At 38.4% G+C, this 19,321-nt stretch overlaps 1 protein-coding gene across 17 annotated transcripts in view; it reads left to right on the forward strand.

The window, feature by feature from the left end:
• The window catches only part of LOC117432042 (neuron navigator 2), a 179,897-nt gene extending 160,949 nt beyond the window's left edge, over positions 1 to 18,948 (forward strand). For all 17 annotated transcript variants that reach the window (XM_059002531.1, XM_059002534.1, XM_059002519.1 and 14 more), the window contains 18 exons: positions 1,019 to 1,042; positions 1,329 to 1,403; positions 7,675 to 7,758; positions 7,892 to 8,003; positions 8,269 to 8,420; positions 10,164 to 10,336; positions 11,167 to 11,320; positions 11,610 to 11,769; positions 11,991 to 12,091; positions 12,214 to 12,309; positions 12,525 to 12,693; positions 13,402 to 13,637; positions 13,878 to 14,032; positions 14,141 to 14,212; positions 14,494 to 14,690; positions 14,818 to 14,936; positions 15,153 to 15,356; positions 15,543 to 18,948. In XM_059002531.1, coding sequence (XP_058858514.1) covers positions 1,019 to 1,042; positions 1,329 to 1,403; positions 7,675 to 7,758; positions 7,892 to 8,003; positions 8,269 to 8,420; positions 10,164 to 10,336; positions 11,167 to 11,320; positions 11,610 to 11,769; positions 11,991 to 12,091; positions 12,214 to 12,309; positions 12,525 to 12,693; positions 13,402 to 13,637; positions 13,878 to 14,032; positions 14,141 to 14,212; positions 14,494 to 14,690; positions 14,818 to 14,936; positions 15,153 to 15,356; positions 15,543 to 15,668 — 2,409 coding nt within the window. In that variant the 3' untranslated portion in view covers positions 15,669 to 18,948. The remainder of the gene's footprint in view (positions 1 to 1,018; positions 1,043 to 1,328; positions 1,404 to 7,674; positions 7,759 to 7,891; positions 8,004 to 8,268; positions 8,421 to 10,163; positions 10,337 to 11,166; positions 11,321 to 11,609; positions 11,770 to 11,990; positions 12,092 to 12,213; positions 12,310 to 12,524; positions 12,694 to 13,401; positions 13,638 to 13,877; positions 14,033 to 14,140; positions 14,213 to 14,493; positions 14,691 to 14,817; positions 14,937 to 15,152; positions 15,357 to 15,542) is intronic.
• The last annotated feature ends 373 nt before the right edge of the window (positions 18,949 to 19,321 follow it).

Raw genomic sequence — 19,321 nt, forward strand, 5'->3', positions numbered from 1 at the left:
AAAGTTCATATAATTAGATATTATAACCACAGCTTTTAGTGTAAGGATTAGTTTGTCTTCCTGCTTCCTGCCTGCATAGTGGTCACCTATCCAGTTAGGTGGCCAGCTGACAAACCAAAGTCGCTTACTTAAAGGTCCGCCCACAGCAACCATGAAAATTTATCTTAATTCACTAAACCTCAGTAGGAATTTAATTTAAGAACCATTTCTCTACTTCACTTTAAAAGTATTAATTCTTGCAGTTGATGTTTCCTAATATGTTATAATGGAAAAAGTTAAATAAACCCATATATATGTGTGTGTGTGTGTATATATATATATGTGTGTGTGTATATATATATATATATATGTGTGTGTGTGTGTGTGTGTGTATATATATATATATATATATATATATATATACACATACATACATACAGTATTGTGTGTATATATACTTGCTGTGGTAATGTACATGCTGTGTACGTTGTGAATGTCTTTTTAGAATGATGACTGCATTGACAGTGTTAACTATAGATTTTTAAAGACAAGGAGAAGCTTGCTCTACTCTGGAGGCAGCACAGCTGTATTACTGTGTGTTAGAGAGGAAATGTGCAAGTCAATAAATCTTGTGCCGGCTCTTTTGACTCTAGCGATCTGTCTGAAGTGTCTACTCCTAGGAATTACCCTGAGTTCGAACATAGACTGTCAGCTCATAACAATTTCATGCAAAGATCTTTCCTGTTATTTTAATGGGAGAATTTGAAGTACTCGGGTAACAGCTTCCCAGCAGGTGTAAAATTACCCATTATGATGATTTATATGGTTGGGAATTTTGTTGCTATATAAAGAAATTGATATTGTGTTTTGATATTTCCTTAACACACTGTTCATCTAATGAAACAACTGCCTTCTAATGGTATCAGTATTGTCAGGCTTTATATATATATATATATATATATATATATATATATATATATATATATATATATATATATATATATATATAATGTTATCTTTTTTTTTTTTTTTTTTTTAGCCTGAAGAAAAATCACAGTCGGAGGTAAGATTAAAGATTATTCAAAATGTCTAATATTCATATGCAAAGTTAAATGTGATGTTATATAGAACAGTCTTGTAGAACTTTATTTATTGAAGCCCATACTTTTTTTTTTTTTTACAATCCATTGCAAATAAATAGTTAGTCGGGCATAACTTTAATAAAAAGTATTGGTTTGACAGTTTCTCTCGTTCCAGTATAATAACTGTGTTTAAGAACTGTTGCTACCCTATTGCTGGTAGTGTGTGGAAATAGCCCCTGTAACGTGCTTCATTGTATTTATTTTTAGATACGCAAACTGCGCAGAGAACTTGATGCATCACAGGAAAAAGTGTCGGCTCTTACCACTCAGCTAAGTGCTAATGTAAGTACATTCTGCACACTGTACAGATGTGTGTAGATTAGTGTATCATGAGAACGGGAATGAGCCATATTGATTGTAAGCTGGCAAGAGTTCTGTGTGAATATGGCATGAACGATTCCTGAGCAATATTTGCTAAGCAACTTCTTGGTTTCCAGCCTATAAGAAAGAAGGCCACTAACACAGAGATGCCGGTGTTTAAGATTGTTACGGCAGTCACAGTAACTATGCTTTTATTTCTGAACTACTTGATAGAAAGTGTGATAAACAGCTGTGTGTTTCAGAGCAGGGGTTTCCTTAGTCAACAACTCCTTAATCATTCATCAGTTTCATCCACTAATATAAAAAAAGAGCAGAAATCCAAATTCATTCGCAGAGTTCTTGTTGCTACTTGAGTGACTTGCTTTCCATGACTAAGTAAAGTTATGCCGGAGAGAAGGCGGTGGTACAGAATGAAGTACTGTGAAACCTGATCGGACTTGCTTGGTTACTACATCAAATAAACAAACTGGCGGCTTTTGTTTAAGGCTTTATTTGCTCTGTTGTTAATTCTGGGTGGATAAAATTTTTACTTTTTTTTTTTTTACAATAGAAATGCCAGTAAAGCCAAAGAGAATGGTTGTGGTTGCATGTAGTTCTGATCACACCTAGCACTGTTAACATTGAAAAGCACCAGAAACTAAAAGAAACTAAACTGTGGAGTCCATGGCTAGTTGTGGTATGGAGGGGCTTTGCAACACTGATTTCATGCAATACATGAAGGCTTCTTAACCTTTCAGTCCTGAATTATTTTTGGAGCTGAAGAACACAAAATGGAAGTTATATCATATTAAAAATGGCACTCCTTTTATGGAGTATACGTAATCTTTTTTACAGATATTCATACACCACCTCAGACTGGGACCTAGAAGTCTCATGAGGTTCCAATGTGATTTCCAACGGCATATGTTAATATGCGACGCCAAGATAAGGTTGACCTTGAGGCCCCGCCAGGACTGAAAGGGATAAAGTGATGCCATTAATCTTCATGCTTGTTTTACAGTATGTTTTGGCTGGAATCAAGTGCTTTTAAACATTTGCTTTGAAACAAGGGGGACTTCTAAACTGGCTTTGATTAGAAAGTACAGATTCTGTTTGCACTTTTGAGACAGGAAGCATTGCACAGTTTATCTTAATTGTAGTACGTTAGAAATGTTTGGCAACCTTGACCAGGAAGCGTTTTAAACTTTATTTAGACTGGAATAAGACTCTCATTGCGTAGCAGTCTTAGCAATTTCAGGTTTTATTGTGAACTTGAATTAGATGAGCTGTAGGGGTCACAAGCTCAGTGCGTCTTACTTGTTAAGTTCCAATTGGTTAGCACTTCAGTTGTAAAATATGTTATAGGAATGCAGTGTAGAGCCTACAGGGAGAAGATATTTACAATTGAAACAGGTGCCTATAACACGTAGCTTCTCAGATATTTTGATTAGTCTGCCATAAAGATCATATTGTGAATGACAGGGAGATAATTGCTTTGGCATTGTTTACTTTTCTTAGGGAGGGTGGAATTAAGTTGACCATAGGGGACATTCAGTACTGCTTATCAAGCAGAAAATGTTTGGGTTTGGAGATTGCTGATGTTGCTAACGATCAGCACTAATGCAATGCATATCAGTGGAGATATGTGATAATGCTTGCATAGCAAAGTTTCTATTAGCAATGTACTGTAAGAGCAAATTCCTTCACGTTCACACAGACACGATATGTTTTGTTATCTGCTCTTGACTTTTTTTTTCTAAGCACAAACATTTTAGAAGACACAAAGTATTGCAGGTAAGGAATTAGGCAACAGAGTAGCCCAAATGAGAAGCCATCGCATACAGGACCTGCTGAGTGTGAGGGGAGATAAAGGTGTGGGTGGCATTGTCACCCTATCGACACTCGACCTGAGGTTTCTTTTTAGATTGTGAAAAGTGCTGGTGTTGTATCAGTTTGCTTTTGTATGGTCTGTTGGAAGCAATGAAAAGGTCCTGGATAGTGTTTGTATTTGTGTTTGCATTTTTAAGTGGGACAAGGATTGTTCATCTTGTGGAAAAAATCAGCTTCGTGCTGTAGAGAGACTGTTGGTTCAGAGTTCAGATGCATACATCTTATAAGGGGGGGAAGGGGGGGAAGGGGGGGGGTGCTTAATACCCATGATGGATTACAAGTATCAATGGTGTATTGAAACCTTTTCATTCCGTTTTAAGCAATTTTGTAGTAATCCTGTGGTATTTAATGTTAGAGATGGTGTGCAAAGAAGGGAGTGTAGATCAGGCTGTTTCTGAGAATGCAGTTTCCTGTAAACAGCTGATGAGTCAGATAAGTTATTTTGTCTGTGGACAGTCTGAGATAAAGAAAGGTGCCATATCACCAGTAAAGCATTGTCCTAACCGCAGATCTTTTCTATCAGTCTCTCATTGTCTTAACATGCCTTGGATAACAGGTCCAACTGTTGATTTAATTGATTCTGGTGTTTTTGAGAGGAGTACACTTGTTATTGCTCAATAATAACCTTACACAGCCTCTTGTTAGTGTTAGTCATGGGAATCTTGGCATTGAATGCTGCTCGTTTAGTAGAGTATCAAGAGAGTAATTGTTTTATTTATTTATATTTTTTTATTGCAATTTGAAGGGAATAGAGCTTTTTTTTTTTTTTTGGTCAATGAATCCGTTTGCTGTGCTTAGTTCAGAGAAAGTGCAAAGTGATTATTTTGGGATTAGTTGAAATGGTGTCTCTTGCTGCTGTGTTTATTTTAAAAACCATAGACCCGACACAAAACTTGGTTTTTAGAGCTTACACGCATGTTTAATAATACAAAAAAACAAACAAAAATAAACACCCAGCTCCTTCATAGCGCTAACTACACATTGGCAGGTTTCCTAACTAGCTCGCAGGACGGCTAAGCCGTTTCCCTGACAAATAACAAAAAACACACGGTTTTAAACACAAATTGGAAACAGTACACACCGTTCCTGTTTGCTTATTTTTACGACACACAGTCTTCACGCAGCAGTTGCCCTGAATGAACTAACTCTGGGGTTTATATGCCCCGGAGAAACAGGTATAGGTAGCTGGCACCAAATTTACAATTGTTACCAACTGCCAAAACAATTAACAATGTACATATACCATAATCAAAACAATTACCGGTAACACACTTGTGCACGTTTATTTTGGCAGGGAGGATTTTCCTTGCCAACCAAACAGCCATTCCCTGTGCAGGGCTCCATGCCCTGTTAGTAATTATATATATAATACATACACAATTAATGATGATAATGTTACTACATTGCCAGTGGTGGCTTAGAGCTCCACATGTAGCTCCACCTGCATCCAGGAGCTTGTCAGTGTCATCTGAGAAAGCTGAAAGGAGGAGCTTCCTACAGCCCACATGCTTTATGTATATTTGATCCTCACTGTGTTTTCCTCACTGTGGTTTCTGGCACCTGAAGCTCTTTCCTCATAGCAGAATGTTTTGAAGACTGGCGTGTTTTCACTATGGTGCTACAGATGTGTATTTGAGAGTCTGAGATCTGCAAAGGAAGCTATTTATTCCTGAATTTAAGGGATCTGAAGCTACAAGTTGAAGTATTTTACCAACATATATTTTCTATGCAAAACAGACCTTTATGATTTTTATTCCAAGAAATGCAACGTATTGCCTAACTGGAGATCTACTGGCATCTAGTTATCAACACTTTGTCTTTGCCAGTGAATCATCTTGTATTGAGTACGCCTTTGGTGTGATAACATCAAGTTGTTTTCAGTTTGACTTGTACTGTTTTGCACAGTATATGAATGGCTTGCAGAGAGACTCCGTTAAGATGTTTTTTGAAATTGATCTGATCTAGTCTTTCACGCTGACTTCGGAACTGTCTGGGCTTGGATGTTTTTTTTGGGTTTTTTTGCGGTGTTTGTGATTTGGAACGGGAGATATTGACCCTACAATAATGTCTTCTGTTAGTCCCTCTGGTAATCTGGTCAGCACGTTGACCTGGCCGAGTCTAAATCAGTACCCCTCTCTGCAGAGGACACATAGGAAGACTGGACAGTCTTTAAACAACAGCCATTATGGACAAGAAGACAAAAACATCTGCTTTTACAGCATGGATCCAGCGATCTGCTCCCTTCACAATATTAATGAGGTAGGGGCTATCTTGAGAGAGGGAGGATGTATTGCGTTGGATACAAGACATTATTTCAATTTAAAAGCTTATTAAAAAGAATAGATAAGAGGGCAAGGTGGAGTAGTTGAAGAGGTAAAGCAAGCTTTAGGCTTTTCATGCTGTTAGGCATTGACGTGTGCAGTTATGTGTCACAGTTGTGGTCCTGTCGTGATAGATTCTTCTGGCACGTCAGTAAGACTTGCTCTGAATGCTTTAGAGATGCAGCTTGACTAATTTAAGCTGGCATACACTTTATTCCTTTCATTTTTTCCCATTATATTTACTGTTGGACCTGAATTTTGATTTGTGTATTTGTAGTTGTCCCGGTCTAGTTTTAGTTTTAGGCATTATTAATCTGAGTGTGTTCATATTCTTGTCAGACTTAAAAATACATGTATTAATTAATTTGTTAATGCCTCATTTACTAACTATTACATTTGTGACAACTTAAATCATGGTGTTTGGTGTTCAAAGCTATTTCCTCCTGTGCAACATTACATGTTTTTCAGATAAAAATGTGCCAGTGTTTTTTTAAAAACAGTAACAAAAGAAAATAAATATCAAGGTGCACGTGAGTGTTTAAAAGAAACGTCCAGTGCATATTTGACACTGTGTAGAAAATGAGCATCAGGCTGTATTGTTACCCTGAGAATTCTCTTTTGTCTGCAAACATGTGGTTGCTTGTGACAGTTTATCAAATAGCATTTACAAGGAGCTTGAGAGTTAACGCTGGGGTGCAGTTATCTTTTAATCTGCACATTTTTATCACCATATAAACATAATGTAGTATTGCTTTCTCTCTCTCTCTCTCTCTCTCTCTCTCTCTCTCTCTCTCTCTCTCTCTCTCTCTCTCTCTCTCTCTCTCTCTCTCTCTATATATATATATATATATATATATATATATATATATATATATATATATATATATATATATATATATATATATATAGGTTGGTACAGTGTAATATGTACAGTACATAGCAACAGGGGTGCTGTGGGGAAGCCCTGGTAACTTTCAATTTGCCAACACACTTTAATTATAGAGGGAATACATACTGTAAAGTGCCTCGTGGGGGTTTCTTTCATTTTGCACTGACGTGCACTGACGTGCATTGACGTAATTCACTATCAGGTAATCTCGAGTACAAGGCAGCAGAGGATTGGCTTCACATTTTTGTTGTGGATACAGTTTAGTGTTTTAACCACTTTAGAATTCCTTAGACTGCAGGTACACTGTGTCTGTTGTCAGACCTCCTGCACCTACAGACAGTGGCTGGATTGGGAGATATAAATGTTTAACAGTATTGTGTACAACTTGCTATGACAGTAGTCTGTGTACAGTAGATGCGGAGGTGATAAGGCATTGTTTTCATAAATGAATTATACTACAGTAGTTTTAACCCCTCGACTATAAGGTATTATATGTAAGGAATATTACTTGAACATTTTTAAACATTTATATATTTTAATTATGCTGTGCCAGTGCCTAACTTTTACTGAGTCCACCGCTGAGTGGATTATTTCCCAAGCTTGGTAACTGAGTAAAGTCCGCTTGGCAATTAAAAATAAAAGTGGGGATTACATCTTCAGGAGCTGCTGTCTCTTAAGCTCACAGTGTTTCCATGATGACGTGACGCTGTGAAATTGCTCGCACTTCAAAGCGGCCTCATAAACCTTTGTTTATGGTTATAAATTCAGATTCATCTTATTTTGTTGCCTGAAACAGTAACATTCTGTACTTGCTTGTACAGACAGCTCCCAATTTAAAATGTTAATGGAAACAATTCTGTGTTTTTCTATTGAGAACAATGGCATCCATGCTATATTTTTTCAGTATTTTTTTTTCCTTTAGGCAGTACAGATTTAGCAAGCGTGCGTGAGTCTTTCATTCATTTTTGAGGCTTGTGATATTTTGTATATTCAAATCACAAGCCTTGCCGATGCCCAATTTGCTGAAGCATTCCAAAAGTTTGACTATATTCAGAAACTCCCCAAGTATTGTCTAATGTTTCCAGATAAATAAAAAAAAACAAATCTAGTTAAGAAATAGATAATGAAGCTGTTGCCACTTTATATTTTGCAGGCTCACCTTGTGGCAGCTTTTGAGCAGAGTCTTGGAAACATGACCATCAGGCTGCAGAGTCTGACTATAACTGCAGAACAGAAGGTGAGTGCTAAATTGTGTATTGCTCAACGGCAGCACATATATTTACAAATCTGCTTACCTGTAATATCTGCTTGGACAGAAAGTCATTGCCATGTCATGCATTATACTGATGTACAACTATTTTTTTGTATAGGACTTGGAGCTTAATGAGTTAAGAAAGACTATTGAGTATCTGAAGAAACAGAATGCTGCTGCTCAGGCTGCCATTAATGGAGTCATCAATACCCCGGAGCTCGCTTGCAAAGGTACATAGATGCATCTTAATACCTGTGCCATGACACATCTATGAAGAGTTAAATGACCTATCCAATCCACTGTAGGGTCGTGCTAGCCCAGTATAGATAGAAAGACCTGGGGTTCTTTTACAGCAGGTGCTGTAGACTGCATATGCAGTTTTCTGACAGAGATGGAAGCCTTCTGGTTTACACTCTGGCAAAACCACTGAAATGTCATGCCGATCTGTCTGAACCATAACTAAGGTGTCACTAAGGTTTCCCCTGTCATTTGCAGCCACAGGTAATGGGACCCCTCAGTCCACTGACCTCCGCATACGCAGACAGCACTCCTCAGACAGCGTGTCCAGTATTAACAGTGCCACCAGCCATTCTAGTGTGGGCAGCAACGTGGAGGTGGACTCCAAGAAGAAGAAGAAGAAGAACTGGGTAAGTTTGAGAAGCTTTGTATAAGAGCTGCCGTCTCGACTCCTCAACAGTCAACACAATGAAAAACAACTGAGTCTGGTGCAGCTGGAAATATGTATATTTAGAAATATGACCTGATCGGCATAGGGTTCATAGCGGATAAATGAAATGGTCTAACCCTATCCCTAACCCACACTCTAGCTTTAATCCCAAGCCGATGGGGTGCTATTTGAGCTGGGGATTTTAACATATACATTGCAAGACCATTCTGAAGACCTTTTCAAGATAATTTCTCAAAGCAGACAAAACTGTTTAAATTTCCAAACTGAAGTAGCTTTATTACCACAGTAGGGATTCATTAACTATACATACAAGATCATTCTCTAAAAGGGAAATCAAGTAAGAAAAATCTACTAAATCAAAATTGTAATATTATTAAGTGTGTTATTGAACGATAGGCCTGTTCCCTTTTATACATTTCTTTCCTGCCATTACATCTATAATCGACTTCTGTATAAACCTTCAGTGTGCTGGAGTAGTGTACATAGACGATTGTTAAGGTCCGTTCAAAGTAGTGCATGTTAAAACCTGCATTTGCTGTTTGTCAGGCAGATGAACCATGAAGCAAAATAAATAGCAGATACGGTATGTTGGTGTCTTGCGTGGGTCCACGTGTCGTGCTAGCATATATGTTGGGATGCTGTTCCCATCCCTGCTTAATTAGCTAACCACTGCCAAGTGGAACTGCAAACAAATTACCTTTTTGCTTGATAGTTAAATTGTAGACCACTTTAGTTCTGCTGCGATTTATTTGACATTGCATTATACTAAATGTGTTTTTGTTTCGGTGCAAAAACCCAGCATAAACCCAATGCAAGTCCATAGAACAAAGGATTCAGTACAGTTGAATGGTTGTGATAGCAGTTTGTACCAAGCTCATGAAACTAATTAAAATCACAGTAAGTAATCAGTTAAAAAAGACTAGACAAGGGGAGTTGTGTTGTCATTCCTGACAGAGAGAAAATAGTGTTAGTGTGCAAATTACCTTTTAATATGCTGTGCGCAATAGTTATATAAATGCATCCTGACTGCAGTATAAGCTGTTAGTCTGTCTATTAATAAGCTATTTATAACAATAGTGCAGGTAAAACTTAGTGAGGCTAGTTTCTGTAATGTAACTAACCAGAGAAAACGAAGCTACACTGCAAGTATGATTTGCTTAGCCTGGTATTGTTAGCACTTATGTATGCATCTGTCCAAAACCTTTTTTTTTTTTTTTTTTTTTTTTTTTTTTTGATAAATCTGTTTGGTGTTTCATTTTTTTGTTTTTCTTTGTACTTCTGCTTCATATGGCAGGTCTTTGAGGTAAGATATATGTTCTTGTACAGTGCTGTACATAACTAACCCGAAGCTTTAGCTTGCTATCCCTTGAAACACGTTTCAGGCTACAGTACCCTAGTGTTTCTAAGTAAAAATGTACTTTTTTTTGCTATATAGTGATGCACAAGTTATATTAATTGTACCTCCAAGTGTGTATCCTGTATATTTTAATCAATGCAATCAGAACTATTCCTATGCAAATTTTTTCATAGACCACCCATATCATTTGTAATGTGGCTTCATCGTAACCATGAAAACTAGATGCCTTCACTGCTGCTTTTTTTATTCTTCTTCTTATAAAAGACCTGATAGAAACAGTTAGTGTTTGTTTGTTTGCTGTTTTCCGTTGTTATTTATGTCTCGATATCTTTTGTGTACTTCCAGTTACGGAGTTCCTTCAAGCAAGCATTTGGCAAGAAGAAGTCCCCCAAGTCAGCTTCCTCCCACTCGGACATCGAGGAGATGACTGACTCCTCCCTCCCCTCGTCCCCCAAGCTTCCTCGCAATGGCTCCACTGCCTCTACGCCTCTCATGAGAACCTCGCACTCCAACTCTCTGTAAGTGATAGTCTGGATCCAGCAAGCTGCCTTGTAAAAATTGGTAAAAACAAAATAAAAAAATGTATCAAACAAATCACATTTCAAAGCTGGTTTTGTTTTTTAAAATATAATGAATGTTTTAAATTAAAGTTCCTGGAAGTATTATCTCTTTAATAAATCACTGATTTGTTTTGTGTTTAGACTGTTCTCTTACACTGTAAGTCTAAGTACAGTATAGCCTGTTTAGTTGCCTTTGTTAATTAAACTTTGTATCCCTTCCTTGTCCATTTTTGTAGTGCCTTTTACTCTGACATATATGTAAAACAGATGTGCAGAAGCTCTGTAAATGGTCATTTCAGGAGTGGTTCGCTGGCTCGGTAATAGAGGGCAATTCTGCAAGATATTTATCGTTTCAGTCAATGTGGTGAACGTAATTGGCATGCTGGTAAAGGGTGATGCACCTTTTTGTTTGATATTTACCAAGGATAAACAAGCTAATGTACCAGAAAATAAACTGCTGGTTATCTGATTGGGCACAGATATTCCTGTATTACACTTTTAATCAAAAATGCTAAACTTTATCATCTGTTTTCCTGAATGTAAAAAAAGGTCACTGTTTCCACATCATCCACTCAGCTGGTTCACATGGGGGGTGTAGAGCATCACCGAGGGGGGACAGAAATAAAGTCACTTCAATTTTAACTGGATTACTACAGAAAAAAAAAGAATCCTGTTCACCTGACCAATGATTTAAGCACCAATACAAAGATGATTTTCTGGGCACTTGTAAATATATTACTTTAGTGATCAGTCTAACTCCATGGTATGTGTTTCTCTATCCTGCACAGTATTTCCGAATGTACAGAGGGTGAGGCTGAGACAGTCATGCAGCTTCGCAGTGAGCTGAGAGACAAGGAGATGAAATTGACTGACATTCGACTGGAGGCCCTTAGCTCCGCCCACCAGCTGGACCAGCTTCGAGAGGCAATGAACAGAATGCAGGTGAGGGCCTCCAGTGTTCTATGAACACCATGCCACACTGCCACCTACAGGCTGGGGTCAGAACAGACCTGACATCCAATAGAAATGGGTACACAAGTAAATCTCACAACAACTAAATACGCAGGAAGTCAAACTATTTAAGTGAAAACTGCACGTATAATAACATGCCATGTTAACAGTAATTCATACTTCAATCATATAACGATTGCTCAGGTTCATTTCTAGTCTGTCTCGTTTCAAAGTCCACTACCATCTTCAAACGTTTAACCTCTGTTTTAATTATTTGCAGGGTGAAATTGAAAAGTTGAAAACTGAGAATGATCGATTGAAGTCTGAGAATCAGGGGGTCGGCAGTCGGGCCCCATCCCAGCTCTCCATCTCTTCGTCCCCCAGGCAGTCTCTAGGCCTCTCCCAACACAGCCTCAGTCTCACCGAGTCGACCAGCCTGGGTGAGTTCACTGAAAGAAATCCCTGGGCGACTTTCACCAGGCTTGCATACACAACTGAACACTCACAGCATTGTGCACAGGAATGCATGCTGAGTGAATCCGTCACTCTGTGCAGATTAAACATTAGAATACATTCTGCAGAAAACGCTTTATACTAAACTCCCATTGGCATGTTGGGAAGTATTTTTATTTTTTTATTTATTTTTTTGATTTGTTCCCAGATATGCTGTTGGATGACAATGCTGATGGCAGTACAACTCGTAAAGAGGGCAGACATGTGAAAATAGTTGTGAGCCTGCAAAATGAGATGAAATGGAAGGAGGTGAGATATACTGGAATGTACCGTTTTATTTAGAGCATTTTGTTTCATGCTTACAGAATCGCTCTTTCATTTTGACTGTCTCACACCTTGTATATTCAATTGCAAATGTTTATTCCGTGCAGGAGTGTAGACCTCGTCGTTTTCTTGTCGGCTGCATCGGAGTCAGTGGGAAAACCAAGTGGGATGTGCTGGACGGGGTTGTCCGGCGCCTTTTCAAGGTAAAGATAAAGACTCTCTTATTGTTCTCTGTGCTGAAATAGTAAGAGGAAGGGACTTTCACAGAGAAGCATGTGATACAATTAGACCACATCTCAAATAACATTAACAGTGACACGCATGCTTTCTCTGACTGTTTATCATGACGCTTTCCAATGTAGCTCCATCAAGGAGCAACTGATGCAGTACATTCTTACGGGATCTCTCCTTCCTCTAGGAGTACATTATCCATGTAGACCCAGTGAGCCAGCTGGGCTTGAACTCCGACAGTGTCCTGGGTTACAGCATCGGGGATATCCATCGTACCACCAGATCCGAGACTCCAGAGCTACTGCCCTGCGGCTACCTAGTGGGGGACAACAACACCATCTCCGTCACCTTGAAAGGTACACTAGAACACACTGCTTGCTGGCTTCTTAAACAGGAATCTAGCTGATTTAAATTTAGACAGAAAATGTAGATTTAAATTCTGTTGTTGAAATAGCGTTACCAGATTTCTCCACCAGGTGGTGTCAATGCTACATTTAAGCTAATAGCCCCTTTAAAAGTATATCCGTTTTGAACAGTTTTCACTTTTACTGATTTTAATACATGTGTTTGGTAAAACAAAATACACAGTTGATTAAATGTGTGCTCCATCAATTGCAGGTATACCTTTAAAATCCTATCTTTATGCATCCATCCTTGTATTTTAAATGCACAGTGCATTTGTTTCTATTAAAACGCTACCTTAAGGAAAATTGTAATTTTATAGCTACATTTATAGTAGCTATAAAATCCTTATCCTTAGGCAAAATGTCAAGTTGAAACAGACACGAAAAGATGGTGAGCATGTTCAAAAACAACTTACTGGTAAACGGTTAGTCCTCATAATATCAGCCCCTGCACATCTTCAGGATACAGTATGGTACAGTACTCCCTCCTTATTGCGCTATATGGAGGGAGTAGTGTCCTATCATGACTGTACCTCCCTCTGCTTGGTAATTTGTGAACTGCATCCAAACACAATTTATTTACAAGTTTACAATACATCTGTCAAGAGAGCAGGTGTTCAGAGCATGCTCTGACAGTGTGCATGTTGTTTTTGCGTGTAGGTGTTTCGGAGCACAGCCAGGACTGCTTGGTGTTTGAGACCTTGATCCCGAAGCCCATGCTGCAGAGATACGTCTCCCTCCTCTCGGAGCACCGGCGCATTATCCTGTCTGGACCTAGCGGAACTGGGAAGACCTATTTGGCCAATCGGCTGGCAGAGTACGTGGTGCTGAAAGAAGGCAGAGAGCTCTCTGATGGGGTCATTGCCACCTTCAACGTGGACCACAAGTCCAGCAAGGTGAGCAGAGTCCAGCAGACCAAACAGAAATATATCGGTTTCAAAGGAAGTATAACTGCAGCTGAAGAAATGCATACAGGGTGATTTAGAAAGTAAGTTTACCACATCAACGCACCCTATCATTGCTCACCCTGTGTGTAATATAGATTTAACAGTGATGAGTAAGTTTGCAGCAACAGTTCATGCTCTTTTTATCTTTACTGACCTGACAAATGCTTTTTTGTTTGGCCTGTCCTTAAGGAATTGCGTCAGTACCTCTCCAACCTGGCTGACCAGTGTAACAGTGAGAGCAGTGCCGTGGACATGCCCCTGGTTATTATTCTGGATAACCTGCACCATGTCAGCTCTCTCGGAGAGATCTTCAACGGGCTTCTCAACTGCAAGTACCACCGCTGGTGAGCATTGACTGCTTTTATACCTTTTATAGCTTACAGCTTTTTAACCTCTTTCTTTACTGTGCTCTTTACGTTTGTTTGTAACGATTTCAATGTTTGTTCTGACAGCCCTTACATTATTGGCACGATGAATCAAGCAACATCTTCAACACCAAACCTCCAGCTTCATCATAATTTCAGGTAATGTTTTCACCTATGACAGATAAAAACCTGATCAGAGGTACATAAAACTAGAATTGCTTGCAGTAATGTTGTTTTTCCACTAGATGATAATTTTCATTAGATTCAGCCAGCATCTACGGCTGTTTATTTGGTGGTTAAATTATATAGCAGCGCTTATTCCTTTATCGATTTTCTTGGCCCAGCAATGGAGACAACAGCTTAGAGAATATATGGCATAGAAACTTTGAGCCAGACCACATGTCCATGTTGTTTATATTAGTTTTATTTTCTAATCTCAGGTGGGTGCTGTGTGCCAACCACACAGAGCCGGTGAAAGGCTTCCTGGGACGTTTCTTGAGAAGAAAGCTGATTGAAACCGAGATCAGCAGCAGGATGAGGAACACAGAGCTGCTTAAAGTCATCGACTGGATTCCTAAAGTCTGGCAGCATCTCAACAAGTTCCTGGAAGCACACAGCTCCTCTGATGTTACGATCGGTGAGCAATCTCCTCTCGAAATTTTATTCAGTGTTTCAGCAGTTGAATCCAGGCTTGCTTTATTTGTGTAAGGTCTTGAGTGTGTACTGTTACAGGAATTGGTTAGATGTACATTTCTTTTCACTAGGTCCCCGATTGTTCCTGTCTTGCCCAATTGACGTGGCTGGTTCGCGTGTGTGGTTCACTGACCTGTGGAACTACTCAATAATTCCCTACATGTTGGAGGCAGTACGGGAGGGACTTCAGGTAGGAGTTTCTGCTCTACATTTGTGCGGAGAAATGCTGGACTGCTTTCTACATGTCTCCAGTTTATTCAAACTTTTGATTGAAATAGGTCCTGAAGAAATGCAGTCAAGCTTGAGGTCTTTCTTGTAGTTAAGGTGAAATAGGTTTGACTGCAGAGCAGTCCCCTGATGATTTGACACTGAACCAATGCTGAACTGCTTTCTGTATTTGTCACAGCTGTATGGTCGAAGAGCTCCCTGGGAGGACCCTGCTAAATGGGTGATGGATACCTACCCCTGGGCTGCCAGCCCACAACAACATGAGTGGCCTCCTCTGCTTCAACTAAGACCTGAGGACGTTGGCTTTGATGGATACACTGTGGTGCGGGAGGGGTGTTCCAGCAAACAAGTCCCACAGAGTGACACAGAAGGAGATCCGCTGGTGAGTGCAGTCATCAGACTTGGGAAATCACTTGCTTTAGAGGGGGAGGTTCAAGAAATATGCCAGTAGATGTAGCGTTATGTTTGTCAATTTTCTCTTTTTGTAAGAAGTCATACAGGTTACCAAATGTAACCATGCCTCTTGTGCATACATTAATAACACTGTCAATGTGGATTTCATTTTCAGATGAATATGCTGATGAGGCTGCAAGAAGCGGCCAACTACTCCAGCCCCCAGAGTTACGACAGCGACTCCAATAGCAACAGTCACCATGACGACATCTTGGATTCATCACTGGAGTCCACATTGTGATCAAGGGCTCCAATTGATATACAACGGGTTTCTGTTTTCCTTTTAACAATATTGGCAAAAAAAAAAAATGGAATGTGACTGCTTGTGTTTAAACTGTGCATCTTTATTATAATCACATTTATTGTGGCCATGGGTGCAGGCAACCCAGAGGACAACAGTCTTTTCTAGTATATAAAAAAACAGAAAAAAACGGCACTATTTTATTTTTACAGTGTATTTGCTAAAGGCTTTTTAAAGCCAAGTTGTGAAATGTTAATTGTATTTGAACTCCTGTGCAAAAATGATGGCGTTTTAAAGCTGCAGAACAAGCATTGTGCCATGTACTGTCCAACAAGAAGACTTCTTGCCTATGCTGCTGTGAACCAAACGACCAGTGAAGGATGGACTTTTCCATCCAGCTTTATCAGTGCTTTCCTCAGCTGCAGGTGGTTATGGTGCTATATGGTTTGCCTTGAAATGTATTCTAGGTCAGGCTGCAAGGAAAAAAACACACTTCTTGCAAACCCAGTAGCTTGGTGGCTAACCAGTCTTAGTCACCTCAACTGCAAGGACAGTACAAGGACTGTTATTATAGACCTAATGTCTATAACAGCAGTCCTATACTGGAGCCACATTTATCCCAGTCCCAAATGAGCATTCGTTCCACAGGGTAGGACATATTATTTAAATTCAGAAAGAAGCGGTTTTATAAAAGCTTGCTTTAGTAAACTCTTAGAAGTAAGCAAAACCTCAAAAACGCTGCAAATCTGTTACAAATCCAAAAACAGTTTACACGAATATTCAGAAGAAATAAAAAAAAAAAAAAAAAAAGTTTTTATTTTATTTGAATTAACAGCTACTGTACCATTGTTTTACTTTTCGACTGTATATATTTAAAACGTTCAAGGTGGTTCATGAAGTGAATTCAGCTGTTTTTAAATCAGTACGAACTGTATAACGTCAGTAATGCAACCTCTTAAGACATGTGAGCTGAAAACGGCTTTCTGTATATCTCCTCTAAGTACACATGCATCAGAACACCTCAGCCAGTGTAGCAGCAAACCCATTGGGAGAAACGGCTGCATGCAATTAGACCTCAGTGCATTCCCTCCACTGACCCTTACAAGCTTTTGTGAACATCTTTTTGGTGCTGAACTTTCAAACGATGCCTTACTTAATTTTGTAATAATTGTGCTATCGTGCATTTGTGCTGTTTTTTACATTCTGAAACAGGGATGAGTGTCTCCTAAACTTTAAGGAGGTCATAGGTTTGCGGCTGCAAAGTTATTTTTGATATCAGATGCTGGCTTCTTGACATTTAGGAGGAAAGTGAGATCAGTGTTTTCAGGTTCATGTGACTTGCAGCTAGTTGTCCCACTGGGGACTAACTAACTTACTGTAAGTAAATAGAGAAATGTCATCACTGCAAAAACACTACAGAAAACAAAAGGATATTCTTTAAAGTATATGTTACTGAATAAAGCCAACTTATGGAACAAATAGTTGAGATTGGTGCTCAGTCATTGTCTCCTTTTAAGAGGTACAGTTTTTTTTGTTATACTTTTTGGTTTCAAAGTGTTTGTTTTTTTTTGTTACCTCATGAATAAGGCTACGATTTTGTCACGGAAATCGTGAATTTGAATAAAGTCTGAAATCTTGGGAAATGGATGTAAAAACACATTTGATTAGGCGCTTCCTTCATTTCCTTTTAAATGCACGCAGCATTTACGTATAGCTGTGTAGGTCAGCGAATGAGACAGCTGAGCGAGCACGCAAGCATGAAATAGGTGACAGCTAAAATACAAAAAGAAAAAAGTGAGTGAGCTGTTTATTATAAAGACGGGAATAAGTGCATTGGAGAACAGAGAGGTATTCTTACAACGTGCTGTTTCAGAATCGTGGAAAACTAAATCCTGGTTAGTACTTGTGTCGCAGATGAATGCGATACATCAGGTGCAGACAGCTATAAAAGCTGTGAAGCTTCACTATTTGCTGTACGAAGGACACATCGTGTCGCAGCCCTTTTGACTACGCAAAGTGGTCACAGCTATTGTTCAAACTTTAAATAGAGTGCATTCGCTAAACTGGATGCATTTACATTTAATTGGATGTGCTGAGTTTGTACCTCTACAAAAATATCAAAATTGATGTTGATCAATCAACAAGAGAGAATTTCAAACATTAATTACAGAGATGCGGGTATGTGAGAGTCATCGCTGTTTTCGGTTTATTTTTTAATTGGTGGAAAGATGTCATTGCATAAAAAGCGAAAAACTAATGTTTGTGATGCTTTATTTGAAGTTCATTCAAATATATGGATGGTTGAGGTCAAATGTGACTTGGCTTTGATTTTCAAAATAAATACAATAAATGGTGTTGCATAGCAAAGTAATGCATTACTGTATTGCTTAATCTTGACACATTTTACATGTGATTGGCTGTGGTGCTTATCATGCATTTAACTGAATCAGCTTGGTAAGGATACAAGAAATTGAAATGCCTGCTTAAGCGGCTGATGAAAACGATACAGATTAAAACAGTCAAAAAAATATGCCCAAGGTAACTTCTTTGTACTTTTCAGACAAGCTCATTGTTCAGATTTGAAGGCTACACTATTTCTGTTTTTAAATGCTTCCATTTCACTTTTTCTGTTGCTTGCCTTTGTTCAGTTTGAGTGTTCTTGGTTAACAGTCCTATGCAACATTCATCTTGAATTTTAAATGGGAGCCAAATAAGTTTCCTATTGTTTTAAGAACTGCCAAGAATTGTACAGGGCATATATAGACCTGTGAATAACTGTCTGTATTTTAAATAGCGTTTTTTTTCTGTACATTTGAGGAAATGTTTGTTCATTATTGTCAAGCACTGCAATGAAGTGTTCTCCTTTTTGTCTACTTGTGATTATGTTTTTTTCACAAAGTCTGGTTGTTGAAATTTTATGGAAGGTTGTTGTTGAATCTAGTTGTTAAAAGTGGAACAGTTTGTTCATGAATGCGTTCTATATGATGTACATTTTTTTGTAACATAGATATGTAAATATTTGATTACAATGCTGCATTTTGATGACTTTGTTTAGCCATTTTTAAAAAGAACTAGGGAATGATGATTTTGTGTTTATCATTTAAGTCTGTTCAAGATCATGTTACTCCTCATTCAAGAATAAATATGATCACTGTACCCGTCTTAAATTATTCATGATGATTCAATACAACGAATGCTTATTTATTAAATGCTGTGCTGAAAGTTGATGATAGAATTATCTTGGTAATAGAAATAAAATGACTGAAATAACGTATACAAATTCCTTTTGTGTGTGTGTGTGTGTGTGTGTGTGTGACAGTAATGACAATATTACTTAAAAATAACTGTGATAACAATAGTATCCCAATGTTTCGATATATTTTGTATATTGGTATGTGTAATTGTATAATAAAGCCCTACTGTCCAATACATTTGATTTGGTAGCAAGTCGTAACACATATCGACACAAGGTGGCACAAGAGATCATATTATAGTACTGCACCTTCAGTCAATGAAATAAACTCAGATTTACACGTCCGTCGATGTGAATAGGGGACTAGCGGTATTTGTGTAATTGCTGGCATGATGTCCTTAGATAATTTAAGTATAGTACGCATCTGACTGGATTAAATTAAATGTAAATTACAAAACAA

This window comes from Acipenser ruthenus, chromosome 27 (assembly GCF_902713425.1).
Source record: "Acipenser ruthenus chromosome 27, fAciRut3.2 maternal haplotype, whole genome shotgun sequence".
Classification (NCBI taxonomy): domain Eukaryota; kingdom Metazoa; phylum Chordata; class Actinopteri; order Acipenseriformes; family Acipenseridae; genus Acipenser; species Acipenser ruthenus.